Raw genomic sequence first — 26,245 nt, 5'->3', positions numbered from 1 at the left:
ATTAGAGACGGGGTGTCACTATGTTGGCCAGGCTGGTCTCGAACTCCTGACTTCGTGATCCACCCACCTTGGCCTCCCAAAGTGGTGGGATTACAGGTATAAGCCACCATGCCCAACCTACAGGGATGGTTTTGTAAATGGATGGCTTGGTTCTATTTCAAAATGGTAAGTCTAACTTAATGGAGAAAAAAAAAAAAAACAAGACATGTAATTCAATAATATTTTATTGTCAATAGCATAGGAAAAATTCAATATTGAACCTCAGAACAAGAAGAATCTATTTACAATGAATGGCAAGGAAGAGATGGAAGAAGAAATGCCACAAAATCTTCAGTAAATGCATATTTTTTTATAGAGAAGTAATCCATGAACCTGCAACATGGACAGCTGATCAAACCAACTTTACAAATTCCTATTAATATAAGTTACATGCTTGCCATCTAAAGTAACTAAACCCATAGACTGAAAAACTATGTGTCAAGGTAATGTGAGCACTTTAATCACTTTACTTCTATTTTCTAAAGGTAGAAGTTTGCCTGCTATCACATTAGTCAAAGAGAAAATTTCCTTCAACACAAATTCTGATATTGGCTATTATGAGAATCCCTGTGCATTTCAAAACCTTGTGAGTCAGTTAGAAACCCCTGCCACCAGTCTAGTGCCAACCAAATGACCAGGTGGGACAGCTATCAAAAACAAAAGTGAATTTTTAATAGGATCTGAACTTCACCTTGGGGTCTTGCATTTCAGCTACTAGAGGTCTATAATTCCTTATCCAATATTCCAGAATCTGAGAAGTTCTGCGAACAAAGTGTTTTTGTAAGTTGGAGACATACTCATTTGGCAGCAATATTTGACCCCGTATGGGCTGCTTAGTCTTGATTTCTCTATTTTGTCTGAATATTCTACATTTTGTTGCAGTATATTAAGGTGTGGATTTATCGGGTGCTGCCCCAGATCCCATCAATGAAGTTTCATAACATATAGTGTGTGTAAAATATTACCTTTTTAACATTCCCAAAATTCAGAATTTGAATAAACACCTGCCTGCCAGAGCTTAACATAAGGACTTCGGGAGCTACAGTAACCTGAGCATGTGCTTTTTCACTGGAACCAGGGCAGTTTCATGGGTCCCATGCACCACAGTTTCTTCAGTCTTTCAGGGAAGTGAGAATGTCTGGAATATTCTCCCAAAGAAGAAAGGCATAGTGCTGGGAAGAAGAGCTCCCAGATCTTCCTCACAGGAACTTGCTTTGTGGGAGATTGTATTTCTGCCAACTACCTGGACAATTTGACAAATAATGAATAAATATTTTTCCTCTAAGGTGATTCCTTTCCTTTAAAAGCATATGTCATTGTCTTTAATGGGGGGAAAAAAAGGAAACAAAGGATAGAATTGGAAAAGAAAGGTCTGTCTGTGTGAGGCTACATATGACAAGTACTGGCAGCGTCCTGATCCAGCAACATTAGCAATTTATTGTATCTAGATTATGACTCTCTGGATGCAGAGATAACAGAAATTGGCATCCACAGAAAGGCCGGGGGGACTTAACATGGGCTATGCCACTTAAGGAGAACAGAATTTGCCGAAGAAAATGATGTTTCGAGTTTTGTTGTGCCTGATGATGTAAATAAAGGGATGGTCGGCATTCAATTCGTCCTTGTGCTGCAGGATCCGGGCTCCCGGCACCTCTATGGAATCCCCACCATCTTCAGTTATTTCTAAGCACACTTTGTGGATAACATTTGATAAGGCCACTCCCTTGGTCTCTGACATTCCAGAGAAATCAGATGTGTCTTCATTGAAGATATGTTTCAGCCCTAGATTTTCCAGACTAGCTTTGGGATCAATTATCTTTTCCACCTTAAATTTTGGTATGGAGAGTTTGACTTTGGCGTTGGCCATGGTGCTGGGATTAGTCCACTGTGCCAGCGACTCTGAGTTGAGTTGTTTTTCAATCTGAAGGACAAAAATGAAAAGAACTTATTTTTATTTATTTCCAATTGTAAAGAACCTGGCTGGATTAAAAACATAAAGTGTTATTATAAGCCCGGTTTCGAAGCAGCCTGGGTGGAACCTTAAAGATGGCCCAGTAGTTTTTGGTCTGTGACTCTTAGGAGACCCAGCAGCCCCCCAGTTGTGTCCTCCTCCTCCCCAGCCTATAACAGTGTTCCCTGTGCACTGAAATTTATGAGGGTGGGGTTCTGTTTTTTCATTTTGACTTTAAGAGTATCTTTTTTTTTTTTTTCAGACAGTCTTGTTCTATCACCCAGGCTGGAGTATCATGTTCGATCTTGGTTCATTGCAATCTCCACCTCCTGACTTCAAGGGATTCTCATGTCTCAGCCTCTCAAGTAGCTGGGAGTACAGGTACATGCCACCACATTTCAGCTAATTTGTGTGTGTTTGTGTATTTTTAGTAGAGACAGGGTTTCATCATGTTGACCAAGCTGGTCCCAAACTCCTGGCCTCAAGTGATCTGCCAGCCTTGGCCTCCCAAAGTGCTGTGATTATAGGAGTGAGCCACCACACCCAACCTTAAGTTAGAGAGCAGATTTACAGAAACAAATGCCTGAATTATGATGTTGCATTCACAATAATGAAATGCATGTAAAATTAGAAAGCTTTTTATACATATTTCTGAAATGCTTATTATAATTTCTCTACGAGGAAATCCAGGATATTCATGTACTAGGAATGGCATCAGATTTAATAATTTAAATTAAAGCTAAAGTTACTTTTTTTTTAATGGGAGCCTGAACTAACTCTGAGCCATTTGCTAAGGTCACAGGTGGTGAATGCATCCATTTTAGCTGGTTTAAAAAATGAGAGAGTTGCAATGAAGCATAAAATTACTTAGTTAAAAAATTGTTCATTGAGCAAACCTTAAATCGTGCCTCACCCTTCCAATCTCCCCCTGGCTAGAGGAGAAACACATGCACAACGGAGAATGATAAGCCCTTGACTTTCACTATTGAGGAGCAATACTGCATTGGCATTACTCCCGTGAAACCTATAAAAATCTGGGCTATGCCCAAGGTCACAAATTGGGTTGTGTTTTTGTTTGTTTGTTTTTGAGACAGAGTCTTACTCCATCGCCCAGGCTGTAGTGGCTGGGACCACAGGCATGCACCACTATGCCTGGCTCATTTTTTGGCATTTTTAGTAGAGATGGGATTTCACCATATTGGTCAGGCTGGTCTCAAACTCCTGACTTCAAATGATCCGCCCACCTCGGCCTCCCAAAGTGCTGGGATTACAGGCATGAGCCACCAAGCCCAGCCTGTTTGTTTTTTAATATAGAAGGGAACCATTAGATTATCTTACTAATCTGTTATTATTACCTTTCAATGACCACTGTTTCAAATTTTGGACAAATTATTAGGACCAAAAGATTGTCCTAACTAGAGTTTTTGAACTAACTAGTACATTCCTTGTCCACTTACCCCCAGGAGTGGGATGAAGACAGAAAATACATTTAAACAAATAGAGACCACTTAAGAGGAAAAAAATTTCCCCCACTGAATATGAGTTGAACTGTGCATCCCAATTTGTGTGTTGAAGTCCTAGTGGAAATACCTCGGAATGTGACAAGACTTGGAAATAGGGTCGCTGCAGATGTGATTAGTTACGAGAGGTCTTTGGGTGGGCCCTGATCCAAAATGACTGGTGTCCTTCTAAAAGGGGAATTTAGACATAGAGACAGCCATGCACACAGGAAAACACCACAGGAAGATGAAGGCAGAGACGGAGGAAAGCACCTACAAGCCAAAGAGCACCAAAGATTGCCAGCGACCACCAGCAGCTGGAAAGATCAGTCGCTGCCAACATGATGAAACCTCGTCTCTACTAAAAATACAAAATTAGCCGGGTGTTGGTGGCACATGCCTGTAATCCCAGCTACTCAGGAGGCTGAGGCAGGAGAATCGCTTGGACCAGGGAGGTGGAGGTTGCAGTCAGCCAAGATCACACCATTGCACTGCAGCCTGGGCGACAGAGCAAGACTCTGTCTCAGAAAAATAAAAAAGAAGGAAAGAAAAAGATCAAGAGAGAGTATGCTTGATATCAGGTCACATGATAGTGGACCTGGCAATGCGTAGCAATGTCGTGCCTTACTGCCAGGGAGATGAGGGAGGCACTCTAGCCTTCAGTTAAGAACCTGGCTCCAACTACATGGGCTCCAATCCTGATCTCACACACACCGATAACTGATTATGTAACCACAGACCAGTCACTGACCTCTCTGTGCCTCAGCTCCCTCACTGGTAAACAAGAGTGTGGTAAGAGTCTCTAACTCAAAAGCCTGCTGTAAGAATTAAATGAGATAATGCATGTAGGCAACCCAGCGCAGTCCCTAGGACACTGTAAGTGCCAAATAAATGTTGGCTGTTTTTACTATTAAGGAAGAAAGGCCCCGGAAAGAACTATGGGCCCTTGGAGGTGACTGAGCCAGTGGCGATAAAGGAGGGCTGTGGGTCCAACTCTGACGGCCCACACAGCCCTGTTCACGCGACTCTTTGCCAAGGCAGGGGGCGCCTTTGTGGAGAGTACCAGCCACCTCCTTACCTTCTCCAAGCCCGTGGATTCGTCCTCCACATCCTTGGGTAGCAGTATGAACATGCTGAGATGCTTATTTTGAAAAGGAAGCTCTATGATCTTACAGTTGATACTTTCAATGTTTCCCATACAGAACGTGGCCTCCATGTTCATCATCTGCACTGGTTTGGTGTCAGTCTGTAAAAGGAAAAATTTGGACTGCTTACTTTTCAATTTATACAAGCACAAATATATATACACACGCACACACACACATATATATACTCACATGTATACATACAGATGCACATACATATACACATAAACCTATATATACATACATATATATATGCACCTTTATATACATATACACATACACATATATATGCATACACACATACATGTACACACATATATACATACACATACACTTATACACACACCTATATATACCCCATATCTATATACACACATGCACATATATACACACGTGTATATGCAAACACATAAATATATATGTACATATATATACACAATTTTGCTCTTGACACAGTTTCAGATGATTACGGTTTGTGATCCCATCATCCACTGAGATCAAACTGTCCTGCACCCAAACCAGTGCCTGTCCTGTAAAGAGTTTGTGTTCCTTTGAAAAGTTATTCATATACTTTATAATCTACATGTTAGACATTACAGGAACTATATATAATGCTGTTTTTGCATAGATCAAACCTTAAAAATAAGACTGTATGGCTGAAAATATAGGCAATGTTTGTTATTCTTTTTTTTTTTTTTTTTTTTGAGACAAAGTCTTGTTCTGTCGTCAGGCTGGAGTGCAGTGGTGCAACCTCGTCTCACTGCGACCTCTGCCTCCTGGGTTCAAGCAATTCTTCCGCCTCAGCCTCCCGAGTAGCTGGGACCACAGGCATCTGCCACCACACCCAGCTAATTTTTTTGTATTTTTAGTAGAGATTGGGTTTCACCATGTTGGCCAAAATGGTCTCGATCTCTTGACCTCGTGATCCGCCCACCTCAGCCTCCCAAAGTGCTGGGATTACAGGCGTGAGCCACTGCACCCAGCCTGTTATTCTTTATAGATGCCTATGAGATCTTTAAACTATTCCTGGTGGAGCTGACTTGAAAGTAAATTCTACTGAAAACCCACATAACCATTTAAATGGCTTTTCCTAATAAAATACCTTATTTCAAAAACTGGCTGAGCGCGGTGCCTCACGCCTGTAATCCTGCACCGTAGGAGACCACTTAAGGTTAGGAGTTCAAGACCAGCCTGGCCAACATGGTGAAACCCCATCTCTACTAAAAAATACAAAAATCAGCCAGGCATGGTGGCACATGCCTGTAATCTCAGCTACTTGGGAGGCTGAGGAAGGAGAATTGCTTGAATCTGGGAGCCGGAAGTTGGTGTGAGCCAAGATGGCACAACTGCCCTCACTCCAGCCTGGGCAACAAAGTGAGACTCTGTTTCAAAATGAAACAGAACAATAACGACAACAAACCTAGCATATAGCAGAACACAGCAGTACTTGTTCTGACCTCTCTTTGGTTTGAATCGCCCACTCCCGGCTGTACTGCCACCTACTTGGATCTGAGCTAATGAACAAAGTCTGGATTGAAGATAAGAACCTTGGTTTTTAGTCCCAAATGTGAGATTCTCTGGCCTTGAGCAAATCACTCAGTCTCTCCAGGCCTCAGTATTCTTGTCAGTAGAATGAAGCAATTGTAAATTCAGAATAATGGTTACCACTGGGGAGGGAGAAGGACGAACAGGACAGTGTAGGGAGCGGTGAAGGGACATACACAAAGCAATGCAACCGTTGTTATAGTTTTTCTTTAAGACATCTGAAATAAGTAAGGTAAAATATTAAGTGCACAAAGATGGTTAATCGGAATGTGGGTATTTGTTTCATTATTCTCTTTTTCTGAATACTCGGAGTATTGCATGATTTTTAAAAAGGAAATGTTTTTTAAACTTATCTCTAAGTCATTTTAAAATTATCTCTAGCACAGGAATAGTGGCTGACGCTTGTAATCCCTGCACTTTGGGAGGCCAAGGCAGGTGGATCACAATGTCAGGAGTTCAAGACCAGCCTGTCCAACACAGTGAAACCCCATCTCTACTAGAAATGCAAAAATTAGCTGGGCATGGTGTTGGGCGCCTGTAATCTCAGGTGCTCGGGAGGCTGAGGCAGGAGAATTGCTTGAACCCGGGAGGCAGAGGTTGCAGTGAGCCAAGATAGTGCCACTGCACTCCAGCCTGGATGACAAAGCGAGGCTCCATCTCAAAAAAAAAAAAATCTCTAAGTCCCTTTGAGCTCCACTGCATGCCCTACTCTTCTTAAAGAGAGCCAATGAAGGGTCTGATCGCTCAGGTCTTTATCTCCAAGCACTGCCCAGGCCTTTTCCTTTCTTTGCCCCTATTAACAGCTGGCCTCCTGACCTCCAGAGGGGACTGATTTCCTGAAGGAAAATGCATTCACACTAAGATGTAAAAGGCTGACAGTAATGTAGTGTAACTTATTATCTTGACATACCCCTCCCACAGGATATTTGCCTGTTAACTAAGTCTCTCTGGGGAGAAAGTTCAAGCTTCATGTCAAGCCTGAAAGGATAACACTGCAGTAAACTCGCACCTGGTATCTTTAAACAATAAGCTGAACCTTCCCCCAACACCTTTCTCAAGCAGAGATAAACCTCATTTATTTTACTTCTGTATATACCTCTGTTTTACTTGCCACAGTGTGAGAGATATTATCTAGTGATTGTCTTTCCACTTCCCCCCCACAACGAGAATACACAAGGCAGAAACTAAGTCTTATTTTCTAACCCAACTTATAGTTTTCACTGAATATTTGGTTGATAAATAATGGAAGACTTCAACTCTATGTGTAACCAGAAACAGAATTATAGGAAAACATACTGCTTTGGAAGTTAACAGATAATTCTTCCCTTTATCTCTCCTAAAGAGAATATTGCCTTAAAATATATTCCTCCTAAAGAAATTTGTCTAAAAATCTCCAACAGGTTAGACTGCTAATAGTTTCCGAATGTGCATATAGTTGTGGCCTCCAAAAACTGCCATCAATTTCACCTACCGGCACTGACTATGGGTGCTTTATTTTCTGAAACACATGTTGAGACATATCTTCTGAAAAGAGGACCAAATAAAGACTATCCATCCCAGAAAATAGAATATGACATATATTTTACAAATATAATATGACATTTATATACTACTATAAATATATATGAATAGATATCTTTATCAGAATACGTATTATACTAAACTTTTAATAATATAACTTCACCAATTTAGTCTAACCCTTACTGGAGACACCATGAGAAAAGGCTTAATAGCGTCACTCAAAAAGTTCAAGGCTGACAAAGCAATTCAAAGAAAACAAAGGAGAAGTAATAGCATCTGCACTCAAAAAAAGGGTGTAGCTTCATGCAGCTGTGAGTACCATTTTATTGCTTTATTAAGTGAAACACTGAGAGATCAATGACATTCAAACTCTTATTAATTCTGTTCATAAAGGCTGAGTTTCCAGGATCTTATATAACCTAGCTTTGTGATTTAATAGCAAGAATAAAGGAATAGCACACATTCTTCCTCCCTTCTCAAAAAACACACATTAACACTTTCTTAATGAAGAAAGTACGACCCTTAGTGTGGTTGACACAAAAGTCTACATTTTACTCATCAACTATTGCAACATTTTCATGGTGTTCCTTCCAGGCTGGCTCTGAGGATTTGATGAGAGGCACCATTGGCAACCTGTTTCAGATTTCACACAAACAGAATTAGGAACCCTTTGCCAGCACTTGCCAGGGAAGAGAGCCAATCACTGATCAAAGGAGCCAGAGTGGCCACTTCATGACAGCAAATGCTGTGTGGATGCCATCAGGGCCAGTGGGGCCAGCACTCCCCCCAACAGACTCACAGCAGAGGCTTGGTAAAGTCACGTTCCACTTCCACTCCAGATAAAAGATAACACCGAGAAGGTCTAAAAGCCATGCTTAAAACCCAAGGACCTATGTGTCTCTAGAATCTCAGACAGACCTCTTGTGTGCAGGGTCAATCCTGTCCCTGCAGTCAGCTTTGAGAAGACCACTGCAGTTGGGAAGCTAATCTCAGGAAGGTAAGAGGACCTCCTACCCACCCCTCAGCACCCATGGATATTTTGAGTCAGCAAAGAGCAATAACAATCTTCATTGCCTTCTCCGGGTGAAAATGCCCAATGGGTCTTGCATAGGAACCCATGGTAGTCCTAAAGACAGTTTCTGTCTGCTGTTGATTGTTTAACAAACTGACCCTTAGGAATTGATCATTCATTCAACAAATTTGCTGAGTACCTACTGATGTGTTAGGAACTTGGCCAGAAATTGTAGACACTGAGATGAATAAGGCATTGTCCCTACCTTAAAAATCCCACGCACTACTAGGGGATCTATGTAAGTAAACAGTTAGATTTCACTGTGGAAAGCATATTCTGGCAGGGGACAGGGGAGAGTATGAATAAAATTCCATGAGAACAAAGAAAGAGTAATGGAAGCCATCCAGCTAACCCAGGTATAGATTGTATCTTGCAGAGCTTCCCTCATGGATGTTAACATTAAGAAGGTGCTACTGTATTTGGCAAAAGCAAGATATTGATGCTAGGTACTCTACGTACGGGGAGAAATATGAAAACTAGAACTGATGCATAGGAGCTACAAAGTAGTAACTAAGCTACCTTCAAGTATTGTATTAACTAAAGTGCTGATTCCAGTCTAATACAAGTCAGATCTCACCCAAGGAGACCACATCACATCATCATATAGATCTCTGGATTTTCTTAGGTTTTCTAATGAAATGGCTCCAATTTCTAGTCTCAATTCTTTGGTCTCATTTACAAAAGAGGTACTTTACCTACTTTTAGTAATCATTGTTAACATATTTACTTCAATGGTATCAATGAGATGGCCTGAAAAACAGGCTCTTAATTCTTCCCATAATGACTCCCACTGATGCTGATGAGTAAGTTATTCTTTGTTTTTTTCACAGTCAAAAAGTGCTTCAAAGCATCTATTTTCTTTTTTTTCTTTTTTTTTTTTTTCTTTTTGAGATGGAGTTTCGCTCTTGTTGCTCAAGCTGGAATGCATTGGTGCGGACTCAGCTCACTGCAACCTCTGCCTCCCAGGGTCAAGTGATTCTTCTGCCTCAGCCTCCCAATAGCTGGGATTACAAGCACCCGCCACTATGCCCAGCTAATTTTTGTATTTTTAGTAGAGACAGGCTTTCACCATGTTGGCTAAGCTGGTCTCCAACTCCTGACCTCAAGTGATCTGCCCACCTCAGCCTCCCAAACTGCTGGGATTATAGGCATGAGCCACTATGCAATGCCATCAAAGCATCTTATAAATTATAAATTAAAATCCCAGGACCATATACTTCACTATCAACAGATAAGAAAATGAGATCCTAGGGAAGTTAATCAGGAAAAAGATTCCTAAATAGTCAAGGTTTCATGATAATCCAAAGTCCTCTGATAATGGAGTTTGGTCTTTTCTTTTTCTGCTAAATTTCTCAGAAGTTTGTCGCTATTTTTCAGCCAGAAACTTCGCTTTACTCACTGGGTTACAAGATCTATAAAGTTTCACTCAGCTCAGATCCTTGAAGACTTTATGGAAAACAGGAGGTCCTCTGGATTTTGGCTCTTTTTGTACCACTTACCTCCCAGCTGCTCATCTCAGGAAAGGCACTTTGCCTGTCGTGCCCTCAGGTTCCTCACTGGAATGGATTTATGACCCCCTCTGTCCCTATTATTTTTCACTTCTATCATTGGGCTCCTTTTACTGCTACGTGATGCCCCACATACCTTGTTGACTCTGAAAGGACATTCTTTGGTTTCTGATTCAGGAAATTTCTTCATCCACTTTCCAACAAAGTAGGCGGCATTCACCACAAGGATTTTGGTCTGGTCGTTTGCACTGTTGTCAGCTAAAATGTTCTCAAAGTGGCCTGCAACAATTTTAGGAATACACAAAGAGCGGAATTATTCTTCCAAACTACATCTGGGATTCACATGCATATTTGCTGAGTATTTACCACTTCATGGAGTCACACCGTGTAAGGCCTGGTAGCTCCAACCTCAAATTTCAGAAGGATTATTTTCTCTTCTTCTACCTTGACACAACCAGATCTCCCAAAGATGTCAAGAGAGAATGAAGGAGTGTAGGGAAAAAGGAAGAAGAAAGGAAGAAAAAAAGATGGAAAACGGCTGGGCACAGTGGCTCATGCTTGTAATCCCAGCACTTTGGGAGGCCAAGGCGGAAAGATCACTTGAGGTCAGGAGTTTGAGACCAGCCTGACCAATATGATGAAACCCCACCTGTACTAAAAATACCAAAATTAGTCAATTGTGGTGGCATGCACCTGTACTCTCAGCTAGTCGGGAGGCTAAGACAGGAGAATCACTTGCACCCGGGAGTTGGAGGTTACAGTGAGCTGAGATTATGCCATTGCACTCCAGCCTGGGCAACAAGAATGAAACTCCATTCCAAAAAATAAAATAAAAAAGAAAGGAAAACACAGCTACCATTCTGAATGCCTATTCTGTGTCAGGCAGTATACAAGCTATTTAACACACATGATATATATTTCTCCCTAGTTTATAAATGAGGAAGCTGAGACTCAGTGATGTTAAGTCACTTTCCCAGGATGATATATAAATGAGGGTGGATTCAGGATTCAAAGCCAGGTCTTTCTGACTCCAAAGCCTGCGCTCTTGAATGAAAATACGTAATCACTTTCTTTCCTCCAGAATTTCACATATATTATCTCACTCTGTTCACAATGGTCCTATAAGGCAAAGATGATTGTCTCCATTTTACAGTGCAGTAAACTGAGGCTCAGAAGAGCTGTTCTAGTTTCCTCAGCTAGAAAGCATGTCAGAAGGTTCTCCCCTTCACCCCACAGCTCTCCATCCTCTCCCTCAATCGCACACCTCACAGGCAAGATGGCCGCCTCAAGGTCAACTGTAATCACCATGGGGCTTAGTCACAACTGCAAGTATAACGCTCAAATCCCAACAGCCAAAATAGTTCAAGGGGAGTGATCCCTCAATAAAAAGAACTCCTCACATTTGAATAGCCCACAGGTTTTTTTTAATAAAGAATTTCTATTCACCTAATCTTCTCCAATTTTCAGACCAGTGCTCAGGGCCCACTTCACAGGCTTGTAACCCCTGTGTGAAGGGCCCTGCATTTGGTTTAATGTTCAGCTGTCACCATCTTAAAATTCTTAATAAATGTTTAAACAAGAGGCCCAGCCCTGTGTTTTTACTTTTGCCCTGGCCATGCAAATTATGTAACTGCTGCCAACACTATATAATATGTTGAATACATATTAGTGTTATTGAAGAAACCTGAAGAACAAAGAAGTGTGGGAGCCAGTAAACGCCAGAGCTTCAACTTCAATCCTGAGCCTCCTATTTCAAATTCAGAAGTCTTTTCATGGCTAGACACGATGGCTTACACCTGTAATCCCAGCACTTGGGAAGCCAAGGTGGATGGATCACCTGAGGTCAGAAGTTTGAGACTAGCCTGGCCAACGTGGTTAAACCCCGTCTCTACTAAAAATACAAAAATTAGCTGGGCATGGTGCCTGTAGTCCCAGCTACTCGGGAGGCTGAGACAGGAGAATCCTTCGAACTCTGGAGGCGAAGATTGCAGTGAGCCGAGACAGCACCACTGCACTCCAGCATGGGTGACAGAGCAACATTTTGTCTTAAATAAATAAATAAAAGCATTCACAGCAACTTGCATGGAGCTGAAGATCATTTTTCTTTTTTGTTTGTTTGTTTGTTTGGGAGACGGTTTCGTTCTTGTCTACCAGGCTGGAGTACCATGGTGAGATCTTGGCTCACTGCAACCTCTGCCTTCCAGGTTCAAGCTATGATCCTGCTTCAGCTTCCCAAGTAGCTGGAACTACAGGTGCATGCCATGGTGCCTGGCCAATATTTGCATTTTCAGTAGAGACGTGGTTTCAGCACGTTGGCCAGGCTGGTCTCGAACTTCTGACCTCAGGTGATCCACCTGCCTCAGCCTCCCAAAGTGCCGGGATTACAAGCATGAGCCATCACGTCCGGCCTGAAGACCATTATTCTAAGTGGAGTAACTTAGGAATGGAAAACCAAACATGGTATGTTCTCACTTATAAGTGCGAGCAAAGCTATGAGGATGCAAAGGCATAATAATGAAATAATGGTCTTTGTGGGATGGGGGAAGAGTGGAAAGGGGTGAGGGATAGAAGACTACACATTGCATACAGTGTACACTGCTTGGGTGATGGGTACATCAAAATCTCAGAAATAACCGCTAATGAGCTTATCCACGTAATCAAAAACCACCTGTTCCCCAAAACCTATTAAAATAAAACACAATATAATACAACTTAAAAAATTAAATCAGGTAACATGTGCCCTATTTTACAGTTCAGTAAATTGAAGTTTTGTGTCCAAATATCAGTCAGTAAGTACCACCGTCTGGATTTGAACCTAGATCCTGAATGACTCCAGAGTCCCTATTCTTTCCATGTTCTAACCCTGTGCTTATTGTCCTGTTAGAACTTCCTCAGTACAGAGGGAGAGCAGCTGGGGGAGGTAGTCATTCTCACAGGAAGTGGGTCTCCCTTGCCCCGGAAGTGTAACCCTCCAGACAGTAGCCACTGATTAGGCTTCATTCTTTCATGACTAGATTCGGCCTCCCACCGGATCCCTCCTGATGCCATTATAAATATATCCACTGGAAGGGGGACATAGTCACTGAATTGCTCTCAAAATCATCATAACCCTAATTCTTTTCCAGCAAGGAAGACGACTCGCCAGGAATTTAGTGGAGGGACGAGAAGGACAAGGGAGACACCTGGGGGAAAGCACTGAGCTGGAGAAAAAACCGCCTCGGAGCTTCACAGACGCCGGGGCTGTCAGAGGAGCGACCAGCCTGGAGAGCTCCGACACCGAGAACAAGCTGACGCTACGGTTTGGTTTGGTTTGTTTTGGTTTAGTTTGGTTGACAACCTGACACTACGGTTTGTTTGGTTTTCCTATAGGCATGTTGTCTACGTCCCTTTTTCCTTAACAAATTTGTAAAATTTGTCAGCTGAAAGGGGCCTCGGGGATCATGAAGTTATAATCCAGTCCCTCCATTTCCAGACTGAAAAATGGCCTCATGATTTGCCCAAAGTCATACTTTGTTAGAGGCACAGCTGGGGCTCCACTACAGCCTGTGGCAGCTCTTCAGAGAGCGAGAGAAAGCAGACTAAAACTGAAGCACCAACAGTTTCTACCAAGTGATGAGATAATGCAAGACATGCCCAGAAATCCAAGTTGTTTACTTGGCTCGAAGGGAAAGAATTTAGCTTGTGTAGTAAAAATATCCAGAGAATCCTCCAGATGTTGTTTTATGCTTGGAGCAAGCATTTATGAGATGGAAGGCCTTGTTTACTTGGTGATTGACACAGAACAATTAAAGGGTACTTGCCGTCAGTGAGATCCTTAATTGAGTTGTTGATCTGACCTTTCGTTTCTTCCAATTTATCTTTGAAGTCAACAGTTTCCAATTCCTTTGCATAGGGTCTCTTCGTAGAGCTGATGAACTCCTGAAAAACATGCAGTTCATAAAATCACAAAGTCTATAATCAAGTTATTGCATTGTTATGCTGTTCTAACAAAAGGAATATTAAATATTAACTGCTGCGTGTACACTAAGTTGGAACACTATATGAATTGAAACCTCATGTAGAAGTCAGTGAATTTCTTTGTATTGAAGGTTTCATTTTTTCAATTGTAAGACAATTTCAATTATTAAATGCATCTATCGATTTAATATCAGTTTTGGGGAAAACAAAACACTACGTTAAATATACCCAATTATCTTATAGGTTCTAATTTTAGAAATATTAAAATGTTGTATGTATACAGATACATATGTATTAGAATATAGGAAATGTAAAGAAAAGAGAATGAGCAGAAAACTCTTGTTCTTGCCAAACTAAATATTCTATAGACCCTTGCTACTCAAACTGTGGTCCAAAGTGGCATATAGCATCACCTGAGACCTTGTTAGAAATGAAGAATCTCAGACCCCACTCCAGACGTACTGAATCAGAACGTGCATTTTAACAAAATTTCCAGGTATGCCATCTGCAAATTAAGGTTGCAAACGCAACGCTGTAGAAAACATAGCAGGGATTCTTACTCTAATGCTTATTTAAAATGTGCAACCCTAAATCCCATTTCCATTTTGATTCAATCAGAACTACCTGGGTGTTAAAAGGGCCTCAAGAATTTGCCCTTTTAACTCCCAGGTAGTTCTGATGCGGGAGATCCTCCACAGACCACACTTGTTTGGACCTTTAATTAGTAAATTTACTGATGCTGTGCACCTAGCAGGCGCAATGGAAAGCAGTCTTAAAAAATCTTTTGCAGTCAGCCAAGAACATGCCACTGCACCCCAGTCTGGGCAACAGAGCAAGATTCTAACTCAAAAAAAAAAAAAAAAAAAAAAAACACTTTGCAATTCCCAGTCTGGTTAACATAATTCCAGATGTTGCATGGAAGTTCAACCAAACTAAATATAACTTGATTCAATGTCATGTCAGTTCACTTCCAAGCACAGGGCTCCTTGAATTTCCTCAGAGCAGCTACAGTCTTAGCCAATTAACTTAGCTTCAGTTAATTGCAAATCAACCTTGGGACTGACTGTCACTGTTGACTGAGAGAACCAATCTCACCTAAAAACATTAGAAAGCCTTAGCCAGATGAAGGAGAGCCTCCATTGTCCTCACTGCCAGCAACAAAAATGTGCTAATCGTCTCCTTAATGATCATTTAGGGAGCTTCTAGAAATTTTGTATGCTGAGGCTTCAACTCACAGCTCAGGTGTTTTTTTTGTTTTGTTTTGTTTTTAATTCTCCAAGTAATTTTTGGAATAAAAATACTTGCGTATATGCATCTTTAAGCCACAAAAAATATACTTACAATATCTAGTAACCCATGTCCTCAAAAGATCTTAACCACAGAAACAAATATTTACTGCAGAAAGTTCAAAATCATGGTAAAATATTCAAAACCTGGTAGTCTAGCTTTTAGATTTGGAAAGCTTGAAATTCTGACCGTCCAAACAGGAACTAAATTAACTGTATGTTACTGAAGTGCAGAGAGAACTTTCATCTAGTCTAGAATATTGTCTGTTTCAAATACAGATTTTTAAAATATCACTAGAGTTGCCTGTGGAGATCCCTACCTGACCAGCCCAGCAAACAAAACTAATTTGTGACTGATGAAAATTGTGAATTCATAGTTATTATTTTTCTTATTGATTTTGAGAACATCAGAAGAACATTGAGTGCATAATAAATGAAGTGGAGAGCTAGAAACATTGTCCCAGCCCATATGCCCTGCTCTTTAAGGAGAAAAACGTTAAATCATGAGCTGTCTTACACTTCTCGTCTATGGAGCTACATTTATTAGAGAGTTAATTACTCTGTCCTCCATTCTCTCAGAGGAAGCTAAAACGAAGGGTAAAATTTATTTGAGAGGGAAAAGGAAAGCCCATAAGCTTCTCTATATTTTGAGTTAGAAGACATGACTGCAATTGATTCCCACTATACTCAACCTCTCCACCAGGATTTATTTAAGAAGCCTCAAATCATAAGTGAACATCCTAGAAATGAATTTCACTGAAAAAAAAAAGTTGTAGTTCTAACAGCATGAAAATGCCATGCCTGGTAAAAAGTTAAGTCTTGCTACTTGCTTTAAACAACTTACTGTAGAAAGATTCAGAGATTTGTCTACGTAGAGCCGCTTGATTAGTTTCAGTGAGTAAAAGGAACTAAGTTTGTTTACATCCGATGTTACTGTTTGAAATCCAAAGGGCACATCTTTGACATTTTCAAAATGAAGAACCTGTTAAGAGAAAAATTCATTACCCAAAAAGTATTGCCTCTGAATGATGCTGCACTGAAATGGACACATGATAATGACCAACATCATTGGAAATACGGAACCTTCCTGCCCAGTTCCCATAAAACAAGGCTCCTTAACCTCAGTGCTATTGACATTCGGAGTGGATGAGACTTTGTGGGGCTGCCCTGGGCACTGTAGGATGCTTAGCAGCATCCCTGACCTACTAGATGACAGTGGCATTCCTGCCTATTTAAGACAACCTAAAATGTCTCCAGGCATTGCCAGATGTCCCCAGAGTGGGAAGGGGAAGACAGATTGTCCCTGTTGAGAAACACTACCATAAAGGTACTCTTCCTAATCACCTATCGAGAACATTTGTCCTTTCCTCAAAGTGATGCCCTTAATACTCACACAGAGAGATTTTTCCAAACTTGGAGAATGATGAAGCTGGATTATAATTTCTATCCAATGTAGAGACCAGAAGAGAGAGATTAATACCAAGAGAGACCATCATCAGGCAGGAATCAGATTTCTGGACAGAAATACCTCTAGGCAGAGTTTGTCTAGTTCCTCTAGGTGTTTTAACAACTGCCAGGTGAACAGATGTGTCATTTCTGACGGGCAGCTACAATACATCGTGGGCTGTCCTGGGTGGGCTAGAGTCAGACTGAATCCGAGCCTTCACCTACTAGAAATGTAATCTTCTCCAACTCTTCAGAGCCTCCTTTCCTCTCTGTAAAATGGGCTGAGAATACTTGCTTTTCTGAGTTGTTATGAGGATTACTTATATATAAAACACCTAAATTTTATACATATTCAAACTGTTAATTATTTTTGTAATAATATTGTAAGCCATTTAAAACCAGAATACTATCATTTGGAAGGCTTAAATCATTGTACAGTATTTTGTTCCTAACATTTTTTTTTTGTTCCAACCAATAGTCCAGCATCTTTTCTGCCTTGAAGCACCACAACATGTAATGTCAGCATAAGATTATACCCTTCTCACTCCATAACTCATAATGGCCATGCCTTGATTCCACAACTCAGATAACGAACACCACCAAACCAGCACATTGTGCCAGTGAATCAGCCTCAGCATTGTGGGGTCAAATGGGCTGGTCCCAGGCAGTGCATAACTCTTATGCCTAAAGACGGATGAAGGAGACCAGAAAATTAAAGGGCCCAGTTAAGTACTGCCGGGGAACCAATTGCACGTAATGAGAAGATCTTGAGGAATTCTTGAGAAACAGACCCACAATCAGGAAGTTCTCTTTTCTTTTTCTGGCCCTTCTCTAATGGTAGATGAGAAATGAGGAATGTGAGATTGGGTAGGGGTAACGGAGTTGCGCAGTTCAGAGATGATGATCGAAGAGGAGATGTATCTTCTCTTCAAGAGTGAAGCTGCTTCAAGTCCTAAATGTAAATTCTTCATCCTGACCTAAATAACTCTTATAGGCCATACTTTCTAGGCACTTATGAATACAAGAAGGTGTTCCCTTTTTAAATGCTTATGAGCTAATGGGAAAAAAATTCCATTGAACCTAGAATGATTAGTATAAGAATAATTAATAGAATTAGAAGAACATTCATCTATTATCTAAAAGTACATGAGGACTTGAACAATCAGGAATATCATCTCACGCGAAGGTCTAACAACTTTGCAAAGCTAGATAATCAACCATAGCCAAAAAGAAGCCCTAAAACGATGCTCTTTGATTTCTGATGAGGTTACATCTCAATAAACCCACTGTAGATTAAAAATATCATAAGTCAAAATGAAGGACCTGTGAGCACCCAGCAGATCTCCACGTTCTCCATCACAGCATGGTGCCTATCCCAAACGTGAGTTGCAGGACCTACAAGTGAGTTTTCACATGTAAAAATAGATTAAGGTGCCTGTAATCTCAGCACTTTGGGAGGCCGAGGCAGGAGGATCACCTGAGGTCAGGAGTTCAAGACCAGCCTGGCCACGTGGTGAAACCCTGTCTCTAATAAAAATACAAAAATTAGTCCGGCATAGTGGCACGCGTCTGTAGTACTTGGAAAGCTGAGTCACAACAGTCGCTTGAACCTGGAGGTTGCAGTGAGACAAGATTGCACCACTGCACTCCAACCTGGGCAACAGAGTGGGACTCTTGTCTCAAAAAAAAAGAGTGTCCGGGAATGGCACAGCTCTGAATCTTGACCAATTCTGACCACAAAGTCTTCGTTCCTTTTCCCCCTAGGAACTGCCTGTGGGTCCTAATAACTGTATTCCCACTTAAAGTAGAAACAAGGTTTGGGACTTACCTTTCCAATTTCATTTGCAGTGTCACCTTTAGCACCCACTTGAGCAAGTGACAGAGAGGTGGAGAGACAGATTGGAGAGAAGAGGACATTGCCCAGGGGCTCCTTTTCACAGAGTTGTTTGAACATATCAACAGCAAAAGCCGAATTTGCCAGTTGCAGGGCATCCATTGTGGGCCTGGAAGTAAGGACAAGGAGAGGTTAATTCCTAAAGCATCTTTAAAATCTTCTCAACTGCATTCTGCCAACACAATAAGAATTCTACTTAAAGTCATGATCTCCGACAGAAGAAACAAGGAACTTTCTGTAAATTCAAAAGTAAGATTAGTTGTGAAGAAACTTCTAGGCAAAAGTTAAAATTTTTATAAAGCAAAAACTGTCAAATTGCAGCGGTTTTGCATGGTTCAGTCTAATATTTACTAAGTGTTATGGGTTGAATTGTGTCCCCGCAAAAGATATGTTAAGTCCTAATCCCCATTACCTGTGAATGTGACCTTATGTGGAGAAAGCGTATTTCCTGTTTCTTAACTAATATATAATTAGTTAAGATGAGGTCACACTGGAGTTAGGTGGGCCCTAATCCAATATGACTAGTGTCCTTAAAGGGATAAGAAGAGACACAGAAACCGACATACACAAGGGAAGATGTGAAGACACAAATGTTTTCACCAGTGTGAGGGACATGCCATATGGCAGTGGAGGCAGAGATTGGTGGGATGCTTCTACAAGCCAAAGAATGCTAAGAACTGCTGGCAACACCAGAAACCAAGAGAAAGTCATGGAGCCTCCAGAGACAGCATGACCCTGCCAACACCTTCATTTCAAAGTGCTGGCCTCTAAGCCTGTGGAATAATAAACCTCTGTTGCTTTAAGCTGCCTGGTTTGTGGTGCTTTGTGATAGCAGCACTAGAAAACCCTTAGAGTAAGTCATGCCTTTTCTGGACACCCAGCACATCACAATGCTGAATAAACAGCAGCAGTTCTTTTTTGTGTTAATAATACACATCTGTGTGTAAGACACTACCCAGAGTGTTAGAAAAAGCAGTGAAGCTCCTGCTTCTTTGAGCTGGTAGTCGCTTTGGGCAGATATGTAGACAAATAACTAGAATACAGAGCTGCCCAGGATATGTGAGTAGTGTAATAAATAATATGGGAGTTAAAAGAACAGCTTCAAAATATGTAGCCTGGTACAGTGGATATAGCAGCAGGTAGGCATCTTGTCACATGTCAGAGCTCTTTAATTCTAATACAACAATTCCCAATGTGTTGTGTCTTGACACTTGACAGTCCCTAACACCCTTTCAGCAGGTCCATGAGGTTAAGACTATTCTCATAATAATACTAAGACATTATCATTCTCAACCACAAATATACAGTGGAGTTTTCCAGAGGCTATATGACATGCCTTCTATTAAGTCAAATATTAAGGAGATTTTCAAAAATGAAAAACAATATCACTCCTCTTATATATTTTTACTTTAGAAAATGGTTTTTAAATATATATATTATAGCAGTATTTAATGGTTATATTGTTTTAATAAATTAGTAAGTGAACATTTCAAAATGTTTCTGGTTTTAATTTCTAGTTTGGTAAATAATGATAGATATAATCTACATTTTTTAAAAGAAACAGCTCTTTGGGGTCCTCAGTAATTTTTAAGAGTATGAAGGGATCCACAGATTGAAAAAGTTTCACTGTTCTAATAAAGGCCTACCTACATATTTAGGAAATCAATTGATATTACTACCCCTGGGTGAGCAGTACAGGGATTAAACTGGAAGTGTTCCCCCAAAGCATGAGGCACATGCACACAGACATGGGCCAAACGTGACATTGAAGGTCTTCAGGGAGGACATGCACCTTGGCCTCAGAAAGGAAGCTCCACTGCTTAAGATAGAGGGCATCCTTTGGCTAGGGCCAAACATGTGGCAAGAGTCAAAGGCATGATGAGTAGGATCGCAATTTGCACCTTATACCTGGACACAAATTCAAAATGCAAAGATGTAAGAATAAGATGGAGGAGAGGATTCCTGGTCTTTAAATATTTCTTCAAAGTTCTCCCTTTTATGGGATATATGGCTTGTGTGTAGGATGAACTCACATCGATTATACCATATCTCAGGGTCTGAAAAAGCGAGTTCATTATCCAAAAAAATGTTTTGTTGACTCTGTTCATGCTCACTGGTCATCTGCATGGGCTTCCTCCTTCTCCATACATCCCTGATAAATACAGACGTGCACTCAGGCCAGCGTTCCCATTGCAAATATACCATGAGGCCCCCTGAAGTCAAGTGGACCTCTTTTTTCTAAAGCCCACAACCTTACTCCTTCTCCCTCCAGGGCAGCAGCGAGGGCCAACAGATGACATCACACCCCAGGGAAATGTGACTGGCATTAGGTGTATGCTGAGGTCAGCAGGGTAGACAGAAGCAAAAAAGAAAGCCTGCGGAGTGTTTCAACCAGTGTGCCTGCCACTGGGAAACTATAAGGAAACTCTTCACAGAAGGTTGGGGGAATCTGTGGACAGACTTTCAGAATAGGAACTCTGGCTTCCTTCTGCACTAGAAATTCATATTAATAATGCCAAGTTCATCTACAAGTAAAACTCAACATGTACGTGAAATAATGAGTCATTTCTTCATTAAATAGAGAAGCCCAAGCCCAGATCCCTGCACGCTTCTAACGCTTCCAAAAGTTGAGATCTAATCACATTGATAATAATATGAAATACACAAACTGTGCTTTAACAAACACTAGTAGTTCCCCCCAGCATGTATGTATTATCCTACAAGAGATACTAGAATAATTTTGCATAGTTAATAACAAACTATACTTTTAGTGATTTCCTTTGGATAGAAAAATGGGTGTTTAAGATCTACATTAATCTGCTACCTATGCCTACAAATGGATCTTAGAAGTGGATGAAAAGGTAAGGAAATGTTCATTTTACCATTTTATTCAACTAAAGCATTATTCATTCACTCATCATAACATTTTGAATTACATTTAGTCTAAATGACTGTGGATACAAGATCATTGTGGCTTTTAATGTAGTTAATTACACAATACGATTAATGCTGTGTTGCAATTCAAGGCTTAGATTCAGGTCCCTGTTGGAGATGTAAATCGGTGCACACCTGACATCCTAACATCTCAGAGGCTTTCTCTCACCACTGGCAAACTTTCCCTTTGAGTGAGTCCCTTCCTTTGCATGCTAGTCTTCAGTGCATGAACGCAAAGAGATCTGCCTTCCTGTTCCTATGCTGATTGGCTCCTTCCTCAGAAAGTTCTCCTCTGGGAAGGTCATACAGCCCTTAGTATCCTGGGTCCCAGTCACAACAGCACTGTTTGATGCTGGCCAAAGGAATCAGAAAAGGCCTGTACAAGGAAATGGTTGTAGTGGCGAAAAAAAAAAAATCACCCACTAAGTAATCAAATATTGCAGGGTAAATCTGATCAGTTGCTCTGTGATTAGTCCCAAGTGACCTAAAAAAACTGTAAAGTTGATGTGGTCTGAGGCAGCTCAAAAGATGACTTTGGTCACAATTGCCACATGACTGTGTTACAAGACAAAGCATTTAAACAAACCTCAGCAATGTTGGCAATACATGCCCGGGAAACAATACCATTCCTACACAGACCATTCTGCATGATCAAATGCTATAAAAATTATTAAGTACAAGAGTAGAGATTAGCAATACCTATATAGTAAAATTATGTGCCTAATGACTTCTGTTGAAAATGCTAAAATTGTTACAATTTTTTTTTCCATTTTATGGCCTTGTTACATGTGTCTTCTTCCATTTCTGTGAAAACCCTGTAACTATTTTAACAAGGAGAACTTCATTTATAGTTGCAATGTAGAAAACACTACATCTTTCAGGCACCTAAAAGTTTAAAAGGAATTTCATTTTAACCATAGAAAAGCGACTTGGAAGTTTAAGTAGTAATACAAATGCAGTTTTAAGAGCTTATTTCCAAGCAGCTTGCTTTCGCAATCTGTGCCAAATTATACACCTTGAAAGTGGGACAAGATCTTGGAGAGGATCTAGGGTGGCTACACCTCTTCATTTTACAGATGAGGAAAGTGAGGCAGACAAAAACAAGGTGAGTCTCCCAGGCCACCCACGGGGGTGAGAGTGGCAAAACCAGACCTAGAATTCACTGCTTCTAGCTCCCAGCCTGGCACTTCCCCGCCACACCTTACCACTTGCTTTCTTAACCTTCCCTTTGAGTGAGTCCTGGCAAATCTTGGTAATTGCATCTTTGCTGGCATTTGTTTTCAGAAGTATCTTGAGTTCCAAAAATCCTGCACGTCCCGAAATCTCCCCTTGAAGAGACAACATATCCTGCATGGTTTGTTTAATCAACACAAAACTTCTTCCCTGATTTTTCTCCTTGAAGAAAGCTCCCTTTCTGCCACTTACGTTGTAAACTCTTGATATGATATTGCTTTCGTCTAATAAGTATTAACTGAGTACCCAGTGTGTGTCAGTCCCTGAGGTAGGCATTAAGAAAACAAAGGTGAACTCGGCATGGCTCCTGCCTCCAAGCAGCTGTCAGCTAGTGGCATGATGAATGTTGTGTTTTGATGCGTACACAAGTCACTGCGGAATCCCCAGCAGTGACAGAGCCCCCATACTAGAAACCTCAGTGACATCTCAGAGACAGTGACAACTAAGTAAGTCACATGAAAGGGAGGTCCTACAGGAGAAGTAGGAGTTAGCCTTGCAAACGTGCGGGACAGGGAGAACTGACTCAATTCAGAGACTGCACGTGGCCCCAAATGAATGGAGACACATGTACTGTGCTGGGGGTAAGGGGTGTGCTCACTTCTCTAGACTTATAGCTTATCACTGGCTTTTGTATAAAGATTTCCTAGCTTTAATGTATCGGAGCCAATGATCCTCAGATTTTTTTGTCTTTAGACCATTCGAGTGAGAAAAAAAAGCCCTGTGGATAGGATTCCTCTATATCCCACTTTGCCTGGGACAGTCCTGGTTTATGTCTGTTGTCTTGTCATTAATTACAGTGCCCCATTTACTCTCAAACATATCCTGATTTGAACAATATAAATTCATTTTACTTATAGACCATCAGCCACACTCTTCAAGCACACATCACGTGTGTGCAGGTGTAAACAGAGCTATGGGCATAGTTTCCTCGTCCCTTAAAAACTAACTTTTGGCTGGACACGGTGGCACATGCCTGTAATCCCAGCACTTTGGGAGATGGAGGCAGGTGGATCACTTGAGGTCAGGAGTTCAAGACCAGCCTCGTCTACATGGCAAAACCCTGCATCTACTAAAAATACAGAAATTAGCCGGATGTGGTGGCATGCACCTGTCATCCCAGCTACTTGGGAGGCTGAGGCAGGAATATTACCTGAACCAGGAGGCTGAGGTTGTGGTGAGCCGAAATCGTGCCACTGCACTCCAGCCTGGGTGACAGAGCAAGACTCCATCTCAAAAAAAGAAAAAAAAAAAACTACCTTTTGACTGTATCAAAGTATTATAGATATCATTTAGCCTAGCCTGCCTTGTCTTCAAGATGGAGAGACATGGTGAGAACATCTTTCAAGTATTTGGTATAACTGGTCCTTAGGCAATCCCATGAGAAACCTTGCCTATTATAATATCAATAATGGAGTGCCTAAAAACACAACCTTCGTTGTCCGCATTCTACATCTGTGAGAAGCAAAGTATGTGCCAGATTAAGAAAATAGGATATTTTCTGCAATGTGGAAGAATATCAGCACTAAACAAAGTGATTAAGTGAATCAATGTATCTGGAAAGTGCTTTGTGGGCAAGAAAGTACAATGCAGCTATTAGTAATGAGACTAATTGCTTTCATTTCCCATGTCAGGGAGTTGGGGGGGGGGGTCTGCTTTGTTCTGAAGCATCACAGCTGCCTCTGTCTCTTTAGAAGCCTGACCTTGACCACTGACCCAGCCCACTGTTGCCAAACAGTAAACTTAGAGCTGGACTCTGCCACACCAGGATGGCCCAAATCGCTGACTCTGCATAGCCCCAAAGTCAATCCACCACCCAGAGGGGTTGAAAGAGCACAATTCAAGGCGTTAGGAAGCAAAGATATAAACCTGCTGACTCACTTCCTTTGGAGAAGCCTTTCCCCAGACAGGCTTCATCTCCACCCTTGAAGGAACTCCTCAAACCTTACACTAACTGGCAGGGACTGAGGTTTGGAACCCATGATTGAAAACCTCCTGGGAGATGTAGGGGATGAAAAAGATGGTAACAGAACCCACGGTGTTGTGGAAACATCCCGAGCTGCAAGTTTGAAGGTCTGATTCGGTCTCAGCAGTGCTACTTACAAGCTGTATGACTTTAGACACCACATCACCTGGGAGTTCTGCTCCTCATCTACAGAATCAGGGGGCTGGGCTGAAATATGTCTAAGAGCCCACAGCTCTGAGGATCTGATTACAAGTCTCTGGACCAGCCTGGCATGCTGGTTTTTAGTATGATATGCTTAAATGAAGCCATTAAAAAAGTGTACAGCATATGAGAGAAACTACAAGCAGCCTAATTTATGAGTCCAAGAATATGCATCTGAAATGTGTAACTTGTTTAAAGTTATGCTGAAACCCAGAAAGCTGAAAGCAGAACAATTTCCGCTTAGAAGAATGCAGTGGCAAGTAGATGAATAGTGATCTGATGCTTAAAAATGCCAAAAGCAAGGGCAGTCCATATGCCTAACCCTCACCCTTACGATGTCAGCCAGGGAGAAGAGCCAGCCAGACACACCAGTGCTTCTCAACTTTCCCCAGTTTGTGGGTACCACACCCTTTCTGAAACTAGCATTGCAAAATTCATTCTGAGTTCCAAGGTAGGCCTGAAAATGTCCTCAGAAGTATTTTCCCCTCCGTGAATCATGGTTGCACCCCTCTGCCACCAAAACCTCTGAGCCGCGTGACTTCTTCATATTCTTACCTTGTATGGTTAAGTGATGTTACTCCCTATATGGTATTCCTGGTGTCCAAAGGGTTGAGAGCTGCAAATTCTGCCAATCTGAGGGATGAGAGGCGGCAGTACTGAAGCCGACAGCCCCATTATATCCACTTTGTTCACCATCTCAAATCACCTCAAATAATCATTTTTACGAATTTCCCTGAAGAGGAAGTCACCAGCCCTCTGACCCCACCTTGCTTACCTGGAGTCGCGGTTGTCCTGGAAAGCACGTGGAAAAGGAACAGGCAAGCGAGGAGCCCAAAGACCTGGACGTGGAGGCGACCGTGTCTGGGCAGAAGCAGTGGTGGCTCACCTGGGCAGCGCCACCACGCCCACTGTGCCAGCCCAGCTCCACGCCCCGCCCTGCCTCGGCGGCTCTCCGCTCTTACTCAAGCCTCTTGGCAGCTTGTCACAATTGAAAGAAATGATTCAGGCTGAAGTTGCTGTTGTCTGCACAGCTTCCAAACGGCCTGCAGCA

General features: G+C 41.6%; 1 protein-coding gene across 1 annotated transcript; it reads right to left on the bottom strand.

Annotated features, from left to right (window-relative positions):
• Positions 1 to 208: 208 nt before the first annotated feature.
• SERPINB5 (serpin family B member 5) lies at positions 209 to 26,245 on the bottom strand. Its single transcript, XM_032293689.1, has 7 exons — positions 25,970 to 26,245; positions 18,798 to 18,972; positions 16,368 to 16,505; positions 14,081 to 14,198; positions 10,417 to 10,559; positions 4,568 to 4,735; positions 209 to 1,960 (listed from the first exon to the last, which is right to left on the bottom strand). The coding sequence occupies exons 2-7, from the start codon at positions 18,963 to 18,965 to the stop codon at positions 1,568 to 1,570; spliced, it is 1,128 nt and encodes a 375-aa protein (XP_032149580.1). The 5' UTR covers positions 18,966 to 18,972; positions 25,970 to 26,245; the 3' UTR covers positions 209 to 1,567.

Source organism: Sapajus apella, unplaced genomic scaffold (genome assembly GCF_009761245.1).
Source record: "Sapajus apella isolate SASKATOON/1434 unplaced genomic scaffold, GSC_monkey_1.0 scaffold30, whole genome shotgun sequence".
Taxonomy (NCBI): domain Eukaryota; kingdom Metazoa; phylum Chordata; class Mammalia; order Primates; family Cebidae; genus Sapajus; species Sapajus apella.
This window is presented reverse-complemented; position numbering and strand designations above follow the sequence as displayed.